Here is a 16,573-nt window from a genome sequence, read left to right as displayed (position 1 = left end):
TACGAAAGGGAAATTCATGTTTGTGAATGATTTGATGTTTTCTCTTGATCATAAGTTGACAAATCTTACTAACTACAATGAGATACTTAAGAACAAAAATATTCTCTTTTTTAGTTAATTAATTCATAATATATGAAACGTGCAGCTGCTTGAACAAGGTTATATTTCTCAGTTTTCCCATTATTGTTAAATTTTCGTGTATAATTTTCACACGTATATGAAAATTAAATTGCATGGATACATACAGTTGGACATTAATTGTTCTTAAAGAGTCACATATTTTGCGTTGGTAAAGACTAAGTGGTTAAAATAAACATTGTGTATGAGCCCTACTTAATTCAAAAAAGTTTTATATAAATACGAAGGGTTCCCCATAAGCAATATGCCAAGAAAATAAACAGAAGAGATTACATTTCCAGGTAATTCTAAATTTCGAATGCATTTCCTGTGTGACACGCACGCACTTACTGTAAAGTTTCAATAGGAATAGAACTCACTGAAAGGCAATACAGAAGAAATTAAGCTATTTTGATCCCCATCGAACTCACGGTATGCAAAATATATGGCTTTGACAGTAATATATCGCTATGACACCACAACAATGTATGTCTATGACACCACAAAATGGCTATGACAACATGGCTATGACTCCACAACAATATATATAATGTTGTGCAAACCAAGCAGTTGTCTGTAAACTATTGCACGACTGTAAACGAAAGCTTTATAGCAGATAATCAAATAACAAATAGTAAGTGAAAAAAAATTGTCAAATTTGAAACTAAATAAAATCTAATACCGACAAATATCTTCATTAAAGCTACCGAATGTTGAAAGCTTGGTTTGCATGCATGTCACAAAAATTTATACATTTTAAAAATGCGTTTCTTTTGGAAATGTGTTAATGTGTATGAATGTCAAAATAATATCTATTCTTTATCGATGTATTACTAAATATGTCAGCGTTTGTTGGTCACACCTAACGATTTAAAATGTCGATTCTTATTTTAATTTAACTGCCACGTCAAGAAATTCCAATCAACCAAAAGCAATCCGTGCCCACTTTCATACAATGAGAAAAACAAATACTTGTAAATGATAAGAAACAGATGTCTATGTTTGGCTTTGATGGTTTCTTATTACTGTTAACTTTTAATGGATTAGTTGCTTTATTGAAGAAAGAAAGTTTGATTAGATAAGTGACAATATATGTAACTTGGAGGTAAAAGATTCAAAAACAACTATGATGATATAATCGTTCGATATACGTTTTCGATCACGTGATATTTAACTGATGTTCTCTTATGATTAACAATGACAATGTTTATTCTTGAATATTCTCTAATATATCAGGAGTCACAAACTTCATATTTTGCCAAGATAAAGTAGCAAAGTCACTGCTTGAACCAAAGCATGCGCAACCTTCGTACTTCAAAAAATAGAAAAGGAGCTCGTGCAATTCAATTAACAAACCCTATACAAATATACGAAGGCTTCCGTTTAAGCAATGGGCTTAAGAACACAAATATGGAAACACTTGCAATTTCCTGCATTTTAAATTTATAAATTCATTTCTTGTTTGAGACGCTTGCACTTCTTGCAGAGCTTGAATAAGAACAGAGCTCTCTTGAAAAATTTCCTTAAGAAAACAGCGGATAAATTAAAACAAGTACGTGTATTTATCAATTGTTTTGTATATATGTAGTCAATTTATATTACATTTTTATTGAAATGTGTTCGTATGTAAATATTTTGCTATTTTAAATTGGCGCTTTAAGAAGTAACTCTCTTTAAAGTTTTGTAAGCCTGTTCTTTGTTGCAGTATGAACTCTTATGCAATGCAGGTGCTTATATGCAATATATTAAAGATACACATTACTTTTAAAAGCATGAGAGATGTAAGTGTAAGGCGTAAAAAGACAAAAAATGGAAGTGGATCGTATTGATCCCCCATCAAACTATCACTATACAAAATATTTACGACAGTAATTTTGAGCTAATTACATCAACTATATAAAAGAAAAGACTCAAGATTCATGATATGCAAAGAGAAGATGCAGATTATTTCTTTTTAGTAAATGTCATGCGCCACTTCTTCAAAAATGGCGCACTTTGACTAGCTCCGATTCATTATTTTCCCGTAATCGACTACGATCGAAAAAGCATAACTTTACACTCAAGTATAAACAAACTTCGTAAAGCAAACAGCAAAACGCAAGAAAAAACAAAACAAAAAACCATTTGCGAATGTGAGTCGAAAGAAAAACTCTCGGAAAACAGTTTAACTATCTAGAAGATAGCTACAGTTTGGAACGTTTTCTTTTTTACTGACAAAAACTAGAAAACGAAAGCAAGCTTCGTTCACGTCATATAATTCCAGATAATAAAACTTTTAATAACGTACAAAAAGACTTCGGTCCGATATTTCTCCGTATAGCACTCGAGCTCGGTTATTAAGGGCTTATTACTAGTTACTTTATGCGTCGTGATTAAATCATTTTATTATGTCATAAGCAAGAATAATCTTCAACACCTAATGCAAAAGATAGTTTAAACATAATAAAGTTTATCCTGATAATGTATGTATAAGACATGCATTTGTCTGTAATTCATTACAAGACCACAAAAACATGAAAGCATAAACATAAAGAAAAAAAATTTATAATCTTTGGCTTCCCATGCAACTGCTCTCATCTGTTCATTTTCTCAAATTGAGAAAACAATTAGGCTAAATGATTACCTTTGAATGACTACTACATCTTTTCATAATATAGTCAAGAAAACCATTGATATGTATATAATGTGGTATTACGTATTCAAGTATGAATTGAGAGCAGAACGTAAATGTCTTCGGTACCTCTTCGTAAAACAAAGACACAAAATTACTCTTTTTTGTTTTTATTCTTTTACATTTTCATTACGCATTGAATATTGAAACAATCAGGAGACAGACTAAGCCTTCAGTATAGCAGGTTTTATAAGAATTTTAAAATTGTACTTTAATATAGTTAAGTGACTTTAATCTCTTATTCACTCATTTATATCCTGGTAATTTTATAAACGTTGTCAGTTATTTTCTCATATAATAACAGAAAATTAATTTCTTTCTACGATAATTTAACAAATGATCACATAAAAAGTTTGTTGTAGCTAATTGTATGAATCTTGTTGGCCATGCGAACACATGAACATTTTAATTTGGATATGAGATTACAATTTAAAAGTTAAAAGGTAAATCACAAGTGTTGTGATCTTTCTAAAGTATTTGTCATTCCTTGCTCTACTTAGCTCTATATAACAACTAGCTATAAGTCTAAAATTGCAAAATCTACAGATATTTATATTCTTTTTTAAATTTAATTATTCATAATATATTTCTGTATGTAATCTAATGTGTCCCATTTGGGTTTACTTGAAGAGCTAAAATTGTAATAAATAGTTGTATCATACTTGAATTGTCTCTTACGACAATTAACTTAAACCTACCCACAAAATTTTGCTCGCATGTAAAGGTTTTTTCGATGTCGTATAAAAGTCGAATATTTCATATATTTATATGTATAATTTATTCACAAATATAATTATGAAAACTTTTGATATATAAAAAAGAAGCAAATTTATAGTTTTTTCTTTAATTGGAATCCACAATGTAAAGCAAATGGCACTTCATTTTCTATTTGAAGATTATTTTAATTCTTATTGTCACTTTAATAACAAGCTGTACATTTAAATGATAAATTTTTATTTTGCCTTCAAAACAATAAAGTTTTTAATTCAATTTTTCCGATTTTCTACGGATATTACTAACAAAGAAACTCTTCAAAGCAGCCTTCTGTATTTTTTTAAGTATAAAATTGGAGATTAAACGATTTTTTAAGTCCTTACTGAAAACGGACTGCTAGATTAGACAAAAATTGAGCAAGAAATGTATTATTACTTATAGTTATCTCACGAAACAACAACATAATTGACGCACACATATTGGGATGCCGTTTTAAAAATATTTTCTTACTTAAGTTCTATAAAATCTTCAGCAATGAGCAATAATCACAAAACGAGATGAAATGAAAAAAACGGCGACTCAGGAAAACAAAACAAAAGCGTTAACATTAAGATAATTAATGGAAAAGTTACTAGTGCAATTGCTACAAAATATATGTATTTGCACATACTCTTTATTCTTTCTCTCATATGTATATGTGTAAGTCCGCAAAGCAAATAACCACATATTTGCAATTATATAGATTTTTGCCTCATTTTGATTATTCAACACCACGAACTATAACAAAGATGACAAATTTTACTTTTGGCTTTTCCCTCCTACTTGTAGTTATCTATGGATCTATACAAATGTAAGTTTCGTGTGCTGGTGTTTGTTTGATCCATGTTTTTCGTCAGATTTTATGTTGATTGAATATAATAAGTTTTTGCTTGTATTTTTATCTCTTTTCAGCTGTTCATTTATTCCGATCTTGACACTGACACCCACCTTTCTCATATATATTATATTCTTTGCAAAATCTATGCATCTTTTACACGGCATTTTTCTTTTTTTCTAGAAAGACACTATCATCTTTGGTAACTGTCTCCACTAAAATCGTCTTTTCTTATCATTACATAGAGTGGCGTAACCAGCCCGCAAGTTTTGGTCCTGCTATGTAAATTTTAGATCATTAACAATATTCATTTCTTTAGAAATCTGTTGTTTTTACAGTAAGTGATTACAGAAAAATTAACATAGCAGGACCAAATTTGCAGGCTGACTACGCCATTTTCAGCTGCTACTGTTATAGTTTTCATGTCATACATTATCGCCGGTCTGACAACACTCTTATAAATCTCTTCCTTTAATTTTGCCGATAGTTTCTTATTTCACAGCACACACTTGCAAGGGCTTCACACAGCTATAGGTCCATTCTCTCAAAAAATTTCACGATAAACGTTCTTTCAACATTTCTCCTCCCAGTTCCATAGCTCCCCAAGATGTCATTTCTTCTGTTAACTTTTCCAACATGCCCTTTCAAATCAGCTTACATCACAATCCTTTCCACCTTAAGTATCTTTTTATATGTATCATCTAGGACCTGTCAGAATCTTTTTTCTTTTTGCCACTCATTTATTCAGCCGTACATACGCTCTATTTATATCAACCACTATTCTACTTTTCTCAATCCTTAGACATAACAAACTATATGTTATTCTTCAAATTTCCCAACTACCTCCAGTAAATCATTTTTCCACCCATGCTTGTCGTTCTTTTTTTAAGCATTATTGTGCCACAATTTTTTTAGCTTTATCCTAACTTTCTTGCTTTTGCTTTCTTAAATCTTGTTTCCTTAACACAAGAAACCTTAATCTGACTTTTCTCTATCATATATATCACTTTTCTTTTTTCTCCAACCTATTATTACCTATTATGCGTTCACTCCAGAAGATTTGTTTTTTCACTTCTCTTTTCAACATTCTGTCTGTTTTTTTTTCTTTTGCATTTTACTTCTTCTCCTTCTCGTAGTTTTTAAATTAGCATGTCCACTAGCAATTTTTATGTTGAAGGCAATGATAACGGACATTGTTATCCCGGGCTTCTATTGGGTCAGGACGTTTGACTTTTTGTAGCTACGAAAGATGCCTTTCCTGTCGCAATTTATTTCAATTACGTTCAATGACACGCAGATTGTTATAATAACTCATCCACCACGCATTTGTGTTGCTTATATGACATAAACTCTAAGACAGTCATTTAAGAGTCATTTGCGTCAGAAAACATTCTATTCAAATTTAAATAATTAAAGATATCTATTCAAGCTTAATTAGCAGTTTGAAAATGATATTTTTATAACCAGGAGTCATTCTTTGTGATGTGATAAAATCAAAAGATTGGTTGATTCAAAAATGGATGCTTATCAAGTACTGTGTAAGAATAATACGTCACTTCCTCCAAATCGCTGTGATGATATCAAAACAGAAGTTAAATCATATGAAAGGTCGTATGCATCAATATGCTTAAACAGAACTAATGGTACGTAGACAGAAAAATATTTCTGCTTATTTATACTTGTAATTAATTTGATAATAGATTGTGCTTTATAATTTAGCATTTGATTGATTACTTCCTGTCAAATCTAGCTTGCGCTTCATATAAAATATAGTTGTATTCATTGATTAAAGTGCATATAAACCTTACAGGATTTTAGTATTGTTTGAAGGAAAAACTAGTGAAATTAACAAATTAAAAAAAGTAAATTGTTTTACATTAAACCTACCTTAAGAAATTACTGTTAAAAATCCAAATTTACCATATATATTTTTCACTAAGGGGTCTGGTATTAAGTTGTTGTCGTGACGTCATGTAAGGAACACAGTTTGCACGGCTCTATTTAATTCAAGACAAACTGTCTGCTGTAAATTATCCATAGAGTCCTTTTTTAAATAATTGGCTTTATTTAGGTCGGCATTTTTATCGTTGGATTCATCAAAAAATGAAATTTTGGACATAGACTTCGGCAGTAGTTTCAGCAACAACACTAGGCTCGAATGCAAAAAACACATGTGGCATAATATTTACTTTTTATATCGGAAGGTATGACAGGATGTTTCTAAGACGGGTTGTATACATCCCACGTTTATACAAGTTTTTACAACGAGACAAAAAGTAATTGAGATTAAAAAACCATCATATCACATCTCCTCAGCCTTGATTTGCCAAATCCTTTGTCTAAAGACTAACCGACGCGAGACAAGAAAGCATCCAGCTCCACACAAACAAAGGACAATTACATATAGAAAATGTATAAAACCGAGGTCTCATTCATCTCCCGTTTTGGGAGTCAATCCATCCCGGCTCTCATATAAACAAGTGCTTTTTGTGCCCCTTATACATAGGAGAAGATTGGGCCAGCAATGACTGAGAAGAAAGATTCTACACAAGCTTGCTTCTCTTGCAAATTAATATATACCGCCTAGTTAAGTTCTTGGGCTTAAATGTAAAATGCAAATACTATACATAGCTGATATTGGATATTTTACTCGCTTTAGCGCAACAAAGTCGAGCCACTTATTTCAACAGAATTGGCTCATTAAAAGGAATGAGGGAAGGCTTTTGCCTTATGGGCAGAAAACGTTAAACCTGCCGGTTATAGTCGACTAAGTTGGCCTTATATGACAACATCTTGCTATACTTTTCATATATCTTTACGACAGTTCAGACCCGTGTTATTTACATGATGTCAGCTTGACGCGCAGGCCCAGTCCCATAGTGGTAAAACCGAGTGCTTAAAATGGTATATTTTTGCAAATTTGACGGAGTTTACAGCGCAAACTATTTGTCTTATTTCAGAAAAATTTTGGAATATGGCCTTTGATACCATGTACATTGAATAGTGTAAAAACACGTAAGGTTTATATGCAATTTAAATGATTCAATTCAATAGTTGTATTATAATATAGTTGAGTTCCGTCAATTCAATGCAATATTTACAAATCTTGGAGCCTCTGGTCGCCATGGTCCAACATCAATTGGTCAATTTTACAATGGTCAGGATCACGAAAATATGGTAACCGTATCGAAAGGTATCCAGTATTGGACAGTGCCTTACACTGGAACTTATGAAATTACAGCTGTTGGTGCAATAGGTGGTGATGATAAGTATGGCTCTGCTTATAGAGGTAAAGTTTTTAAAGTTTGCTATTATTGTAGTTTCCTATCAGATAATTGGAAACTCAATTTTTTAAGACAATATTATTACACTAGAAGTTACTAACGCAAGGGGAATTGCTGCTCGGGCTTCCTTTTTCATCCATGGGACGAGTGCTTAGAAGAAATGAAATCAAGCGCACGGAAAGCCGACGGCAAGCTCGAGCGAGCATAAGTATATCCGCTTCCCATGTTTTACTTGCGACGATTATAGAAACATCCTCGAAAAATTTAACATTAAATTCATTGCTATTATGAATGAAAACCGTTTTTATTAGATTATACTATATCTTCATTTGTCGTCCTAAGGCTTTGTGAAGAGTAACATTGTCGTTCACAAATAAATGGAGCAAAGTTTACTCCGTATATGAAAAAAGTAAACCATGCTTACAAGATAATATACAACTGACTGAATCTTTAATTTTGGGCCAACAGGCCGTGTAGTTTTGTTAGTATTTTCTTATCATGGTCGGACTATATTGCTCATTGTTATATACTTAATTTGTGAACGGAGAGGCTTCACACGTGGCAAGTATTTTTTGACCATCCCATTACACATACGTACATAATTTAAAACAAAAATCATTTAACATGCTGAAACAGTTATACTACATGAAACATTGACTCGAAAACTATAAGGTCACTATTGAGAGTTTTACATATTTATTGTATACTTGTGACAGCACATTAGCTAAATGTACTTTTGTCCACCATATGTGATGCAGTCAACAAAATGTTCTTGCCGTAAAAGCGTCGATAATATCATGAAAGCACATTGCTTTTCTTTCCGAGTGGATCGCCTTCATGCAAATCAGCAGCTGTTAATGAAGCCATACTACTGCTGATATCAAGTATTCCAGAAAACTTTGCTTTCTGTTCGTTCGACAAATCAAAATATAAAGAACTTAAATCTTAAAATGTTTTTTAATGTTTATCAACCGAAAAACATACGTGCTCTACTTAATATTTTATCATCCACCCCCCACAATCAAAAATGTTCTAAATTGTGACGTCTTGCCCTAAAAATCTTGCCGGACAGACGCCAAATCCGAGTGTTGAAAAGTACACAGGCTGCGTGAAAAGACTGGGTCGAGTGAAATAGGAGTCATGAATAGTGTGCTGCCTCGTTCTTGCTCGGCAGCAATTAACATGGCGATGAAATTTTCAAATTTTATAACTTTGCAGCTGTATATTTAGCAAATGCTCAAAACTGCGCTAATTTTTCTTGCGGAAAGCTAAATCCACCAACCTATAAGAAACTAAATGGATTTAACATCGCTTACTTTGTTCTTTTCGTATCTAGAACATACAATGGCGATGAAATTTTCAAATTTTATAACTTTTGCAGCTGTATATTTAGCAAATGCTCAAAACTGCGCTAATTTTTCTTACGGAAAGCGAAATCCACCAACCTATAAGAAACTAAATGGATTTAACATCGCTTACTTTGTTCTTTTCGTATCTAGAACATACAATCGTCAAATTTTATCAAACGTTCGCAAGTGAATGTTTTCATAATGTATGAAAAATGTGACTGAACATAAACTATTACTGTGTTCGTATGAAGAATATTAAAGTATTTAAATTTATATTAGGGGAAAGCAAATAAAAATATGATTTGTTTTACATAAGCCAGAGTGTTTAGTCTGTTATTTGGGACTAAAGAAACCCTTCATTTTGCGCAGGCGTCAATGATAATGACAGTTGAATACTTTACGATAAAAATTGTAACGTGACGTAACGATTTATTACAAAAAAATTTGAACTTATTATTCGGAAAATCGAATATAGTGTTTTCATGAGTCACCAATTTGGTTTGAACATTGTATATAGTAAAAAAAATTTATGCTAATTTTATTTTCTGTTGAGCATCGGCACTTTGATGTACTCCTCAAACTTGGGCGATTTGACGTCACATGCAAACACTCCATAGAATTACCAAGCCTAGAAATTTTGCTAAAATGTCAAAATATGCTAAAATGTTCCCAAAATTTAAAAACTTGCTCACAATAAATTTTCTATTGTATTCTTAATACTATAAACAACTATGAAATTTTCTTTAAAAAAACACCCGCTGATTGGTCGAATGCTTGAAAAAAGTGTTTCGTAGGAAAGCGTGACGTCAAAGCGGTCATGTTGGGCATTGAAGTAAATACATGCAACGCTACCTGAAATAATTGAAGCCGTGACTTTACCCCAGACACGCGCGTGTAATGTTTCGAAATTCTCACGGAGTAAAATTGATTGATTGAACACGCAACTCGAAGAGAAAATAAACAATAAAATCGAAAATGACATTTTTGTTTGTCGTTGCATGTTTGTATTGACATTTGATCAATTTGACCAACAAATTCAGTTGCTTCCTTCTTTGCTCATTTTAGTTCAATGTGTTGCGGAGAGAACATCAAAGTGCCGATGCTCAAAATAACATGAAATCAACATAAGTTCTTTTCATTATAAGCGATTTTCCCCCAACATAGCGACTGATGAAAACACTTTATAGCTTTATAATGCGCGTAAACCTCTCTAAAAAATCTAACAGACTGCATGGCTTGCGCAAGAAATTTGATTGGTGAAAACCTAAACAAAACGTCGTTTAAATGATGAATTTAATGATGAATTTTTCTTTACGATATATTTTTAAAAAGCCTATTTTGTAAAGAAAATACAAACAAAGATTATATATTTTCATTCCAATATTTTTCCCGCGAATCAAAGTACCCGTGTTTCTGTTTCAGAAGCTTGTGCTTTTATGCGAGGCCATGCAGTTTCAATTAACAGAATTATTTCCTATGCAAAAGCAATAATTTTGATTTGCTTAAACTTATAATAGGATAATCTATCGTTTTTAGGTCGTGGAGCTTACATGAAAAGAGACTTTAAAATAAAAAAGAAGAAATTTTTAAAATTCTGGTTGGGCAAACGGCACTCGTCAATAACCGTGTCTATACATCAGGAGGTGGCGGGTCTTTTGTTGCTAGGAACAACAATGTACCACTACTGGTTGCTGGAGGTGATGGTGGTATAAAACATCTGAAGGAACGTTTAGATAACTGTGATGCCGGCAATAACACATCTGGAAAAAATAACAAATGCGTCACACCTTGTGGAAACTGGGCTGGAGGAGTAAATGGGCATGGAGCTAAGCAGGCAGACTCAGATAATTCAGGTTGTAGCAGATTTTGAGTTTACGGTATTTAGGCTCACATTTTTGATAATTTGAAATCATTATAAGAAAAACTTTGTTGTTAAGGGATACTGAAATTAATATGTATGAGCTCTAATCATTACACCAAGATTTATTATTATCGGTAAAAACCTTTCCCATATAAATCATTCTAGCCCTGTGATGCATTTTTTGTTTGCAATCAAATCAGAAGTAAAACAATATAAAATTTATAAATATTTTTCATGATATTTATTAGATTGTGGTGGAGGTGGATTTTACAGCAATGGAAGAAGTAGTAAACAGTTTGGTCCAAGTATGGAAATGGAGGAGAAGGAGGTTTTGCTTTTATAATTGGAGGAGCAGGAGGACGTGCCTGGTATATCAATGCCGTTGGTGGGTTTGGAGGTGGTGGTGGGGCATATGGTCCTGGTGGAGGATCAGGTGGTGGAGGTGGTTACTCAGGTGGAGCATCCGGAGAAAATGTGTACGGATCTTGTGGTGGTGGTGGTGGATCTTATAATGCAGGAAAAAATCAAGTGAACAAGTCTGCCTTTAATGACAAAGGAGACGGATATGTCATTATCACTCGAAAGAGGTAGATTAAATCATCTTAAAGTTGTGTATTTTTTCGTAAAAACACTTTAGTATCTTGTTGTATAGTTTAGAACTGTTTAAGACAACATTTTTTGAAATAGTAGTTTGCCTATCTGTTAAGGCAAACTTGGTAGTCAACGTGAATTAGCACGATATTTACCTATATCTATAAATACAAGTAAAATTTTTGTGTATTGACAACATTGTTGTCAAATTACAATTTTTATGTAATAAGACTTCATAGTTGCATTAGGGGTAAGTTTTTTCCCCTTCAATACCTTAGTCTAAATTTTGATTGTGAACCTACTCTTTAAATAAATATTTTCAAAGCTTATCTGGTTATAAAAATCAAGCCTGTTTTACAGTCTGCATTCTGAATAATGTCAATAAGTAATTTTATGATATTTTCTGAGTCATTCAATACCTTATAACTTGATACCATGAGAAGTGAACTTCAAAATGCTCTTTATTGCTCTAAATCTACCCAATTTATACCTATGTAAAACATAATTTATTTATACTAGAAATATAAAAAAAGTTTAGCTATTTTGAATATTTTGCTATTTCAACATGGTATATGTACAGTTGACAAAATGATACAGGTACTGTATTAAGCAGTCCTTTTGTGTTAAGTCGTCACCTGCTATTGCTTCAGAAAATTTTATAATACAATTATCCTAAGAGAAACCTTTATATATTGAAGGGTTAAATTAATTACAGCACGTTCATGCAGTTAGCCTGAGTTAGGTTAGTTGTATAAAAAAGTAGTTAGTGCTAGCTGTAGTTAAAAGATAGTTAGAGTTAGCTAGTTAGCATCGCTAACTTTACAAACACAGTTAAATATGGCGGCGTTGCTTAGATATTTATGGACAAGATGTTGTTGATTAGCAAAGTTTTTCATATGTTTTTTTTTGCATCTTCCGTGGCAAAGGCTTTTTAGAATAAGAGCTTGGAGGGGGGTTTACATTTTTCATTACTGTAAACATCCCAAATACTTGTTAAGCTCATAATTCCATTGCCAACAACTTGTTAGGAATTGAATTATTATGAGCTCTTATTCTCTATATATATATCTTATATATCTTTCTTGTTTTCTCACAACTTTCCGCATCTTTCAAAATCTTCTGCGTATGAGGTGAGTGACATTCCAAAATAACATTTTTTTCTGTATAATTTCATAATACCCGATCATCAAGTTACTAGCCATAAAAATGGCGGATTTAACGATTGCGCAAAGAAAATATGCCAAGCATTACACCCGCTAGTTACCCTTCCATGTATTTCTTTTATATCGCCCATATTCTAAAAGCCCCAACACGCTTAATGAATGGGTCTTCAAAATCACTTCGTAATTATTCGAAGACCGTAATTTCACTTCACTGATTGCTTGATTTTAAATGTTTAGGAGAAAATCTTACCATAGATGGAGAAATGTCTTTGCTGATTATTAGATAGAGTGTGATTTTTTGTTGCACTTAATCAGTGTGAATGTGAGCGAGCTTTTAGAATACGGACATATGACTTCTTCAAGAAATTTTGTTGCCGAAATATAGTATTAATCCCAAAGCATCGACGACATTTCTTATTTAGCACAGGAAATATGTTACACTTCTGTCCGAAAGAAAAGGAAAAACGGAATGTACAAAACAATGAGTTCCTTCGTAAGAAAGAAATCATTTACGCTGAGTTATAAATCCTACGCACTCACCTACAACGAAATAGTTTATATAATCAAATATCAAGTTTACACAATGTAATATATACATCCATCTTCAGAACTTATAGTTTAAATTCTCTCCTTTAAATTCAACAAATTCATTAAGAGGAAATCTATTTGATAGAATTCTATAATGAGTGACAAACACTGCGCTTATGTACAAGGAACTATCGTCAATTATTGGTGTTAAGATTAATATAAACTCAAATCTATCCTTAATTGATGAAGATTATAAAAAATAACATATTAAAAAATACTTAAATAACCCATGATTTTAAAGCTGAGCGTATGTGTTTGCGCTTAGATTGAAAATTAGATTGACAAAGGCTTTATTTGCATAAACAACATGCACGATATATATTTCAAATATATATATACACCTATATGTTTCAAATGCTTTTCAGCTTTGCCGTTTTCGTGAGATATATATATATATATATATATACCCTATATGTTTCAAATGCTTTTCAGCTTTGCCGTTTTCGTGAGCAAGATATTTTAAATTGTACTTTTAATTTAGCATGGGAGTTAAATCACAATGACAGTGTCTATAATTGGATGCATATGAGTTTGGATTCACTTTATTTGTTGATGTTGGCGTATGCTAAATTTGACTTTTGAGACAACCCGCCTTCCTCCTGTTTCGCTGTTTTTCATTATTTTTGAAGTTTTATGAATGACCTGCTTCAACACCACAAAAATGCCTTACATTTTTTTTCAACCGTTAAGTATCCTAGCAACTTTAGGTGTTTCCTTTATGTCTACAACCTTTTACGTCATCCCAATAGGCGTCCTAGAAATCCGTTTGAGTTTTTTATACAATCGATTTATGTATTGAACACCAATTCTTATTCTTGTGCAATATGTTTGTTTAACTTCAATTTTTTATGGTCTTAGCAGTCTTATATTTTGACAAGGTAGGAAAATTTCAACACAAAATTACCGACCGTTAATTCAAACATTTTCAGAAAACCGTAAATATTCCACAGATAAATGACAAAACATAGAAAACAACTGCGGCACAATAAAAAAGTTTGTTTTTACTATATTTTTGCAGTATTTTCAACATTAAAATTTGTTTCTGTTGTAAGAAAAACATCAATGTTTTAGGGCTTGTAGCAAAAATTTTTTAAAACGTATATAATTTATGGCCACTCACCTTGTCATTCGTCGTGTTTTTGAATGTTCAAAGGCATCACAGATTGGCAGCATTTAATTCAAAAACTGTACTAGCCATGCAGTCTGAATACATGCGTAAACAAACATACGTGCATGAAGTTAAACTAAATTGCGCGCGTGACAAGCATTGAACGTGGATCAAAGAAAGTAATTAATATTTACGCAAATCGATTGCAAACAAAAAAGGTTTCAAGGCTACCTGTGGCACTCTTGTTTGTTGATCTTTTATTGATCTTGCGACACGCAATAGTACATATACCTGAGCCCAGAGTCTTAAATAGAAAGTTAAATGGGGAGGTGCATATCCATATATTCTGTTGTGCCCTGCTGACTTCTTTTGAAAGTGAATTGAATTTTAAAAGAAATCAGTAGGGCGCGACAGACCCTAGACTCTGAGCTCATCTATGGCAAATTCAATTCCATTGTTGAATGTTTCAATGAAACTTAAGAGGGCCAAAAAAATTCAGCCTATAATGAAATTTACAGGAATGATCGACAGGGTATTTGACATGCTTAATAACAGATCTCATTTAGCAAAGGGATACAAGCAACTTCTGAGAAGAAAATCTGAGGACACATGGGTGTCATGCAAAGAGAACCTAAAATCAAGAATGGACATGACATAAACTCAAGCAAAAACCTATGCAGTAAAATAATCATGGAAGTCTGTCATCATTACCGACAAATCAAGTCATTTAAACATCTTTGATGATCATACTCTTGGGTTGACCAATGACCATGATGAAAACCACAAGATGAAATCGATTGCGTATACTGCCGAGTACTTCACCCTTCAAGTACAGCAAGCGTCTTAATGAAACCGTTATATTCATAATGGACAACGAAGTTACAGATTCTAGTTAACTAAATTGATTTTGTTTACAAACCAACCAAATTTTATGAACTATTAATAAATTTTATCTATCGACCGTGAGCTGTACAGTGTGTAAAGTGTTTCCGTCAGTGGTATCATCTCAAAATGAGTAAGGGAAAGACTTCTTCGAGAACCGGAATTGAAACTCACTCGGACGATTGAAATCTGTCAAGCGGATGATTTATCGTTACAACAATTAAAAATGTTTAAAAAACAACAAAGAAATAGATTCTATCAACAGGCCTCGTCATCCACGGTGAGAAAACATCTCCATAAGACAGCACGTTGATAAAAGGCAAAAGGAAAAGTGTGATGAATATAACATAGAAAATAAATGCATGCATTGTGGAAACAAACATCCTAAACAAAAATGTCCTGCGCTTGGTCGGCAATGTAATAAATGCAAGAAATTCAATCATTACGCCAAGATGGGTCGCTCAAGTGGAAAATTAAACTCAATTGAGACAAAGGGATCTAATAATGGATCTAATCAAGAAGAGGTAAGCAACGATTTCCTATTCCTCGATACAATACAAGCTGTCATAAACGAAACAAGAATCAATCACAATCAAGCAGAATATGCAACACTGTGCGTGAACAATACTGAAGTCAAGCCAAAAGTAGATCCTGCTGACGAAGTGAGCGTCATTCTAGTTAAAACAAATAAATCGTTAGACAGCACTACAAGAATACCGTTAAAAAGCCAGCAGCTAATCTCATTGCATACAACAGCAAGCCTGTTCCAGTTAAAGCAGTATGTACTCTGTATTGCAAATACCGAGAAGAAGAGTACGATTTGGAATTCTTTATATCAGATACACCCAGTGAGCCTATACTCAGTATAGCAGCTTGCAATGAATTAAACCTCGTCAAATTTACTCAAGGACAAAATCACAAGTATCCGATGAGAGCGCGTCAAAGTCAACACAACATGCTTCTATAGATGAATATTCAGAACAAATTCGAACCAAATATGAAGATGTATTTATAGGTCTTGGCTGTCTCTCAAAACCATATCACATGCAAGTTTACGCATCTGTATTTATCCTAAGGACGTGAATAAAGCTTTGAAAAGAGAACATTATCAGCTTCCGACTATCGAAGAAATCACTGCTCGAATGCCAGGTGCATGCTTCTTCTCGACGTTAGATGCAAGATCGGTATATTGGCAAATGCCTTTGGACGAAGAAATCTTCAAGCTCACGACTTTCAATACAACGTTTGAAAGTTTTAGATTTACCTGAATGCCGTTTGGAATCCGAAGTGCTCAAGAAGTGTTTTACAAAAGAATACATGAAATCTTTAAAGATATAGCTGGAGTCCAAACAGACATCGATGACATTCTTG

The 16,573-nt window shown here is 32.8% G+C and overlaps 1 protein-coding gene across 1 annotated transcript; it reads left to right on the top strand.

The window, feature by feature from the left end:
* The first annotated feature begins 5,892 nt into the window (after positions 1 to 5,892).
* On the top strand, positions 5,893 to 11,461 carry LOC124455871 (leukocyte tyrosine kinase receptor-like). Its single transcript, XM_047006483.1, is given in 6 exon segments — positions 5,893 to 6,019; positions 7,447 to 7,665; positions 10,546 to 10,587; positions 10,590 to 10,862; positions 11,119 to 11,169; positions 11,172 to 11,461. Coding segments are annotated over 6 exon segments (1,002 nt in total).
* The last annotated feature ends 5,112 nt before the right edge of the window (positions 11,462 to 16,573 follow it).

This window comes from Xenia sp. Carnegie-2017, unplaced genomic scaffold (genome assembly GCF_021976095.1).
Source record: "Xenia sp. Carnegie-2017 unplaced genomic scaffold, XeniaSp_v1 HiC_scaffold_4, whole genome shotgun sequence".
Lineage (NCBI taxonomy): Eukaryota > Metazoa > Cnidaria > Anthozoa > Malacalcyonacea > Xeniidae > Xenia > Xenia sp. Carnegie-2017.
Note: the sequence above shows the minus strand (reverse complement) of the source record. Positions and strands in the feature narration are given on the sequence as shown.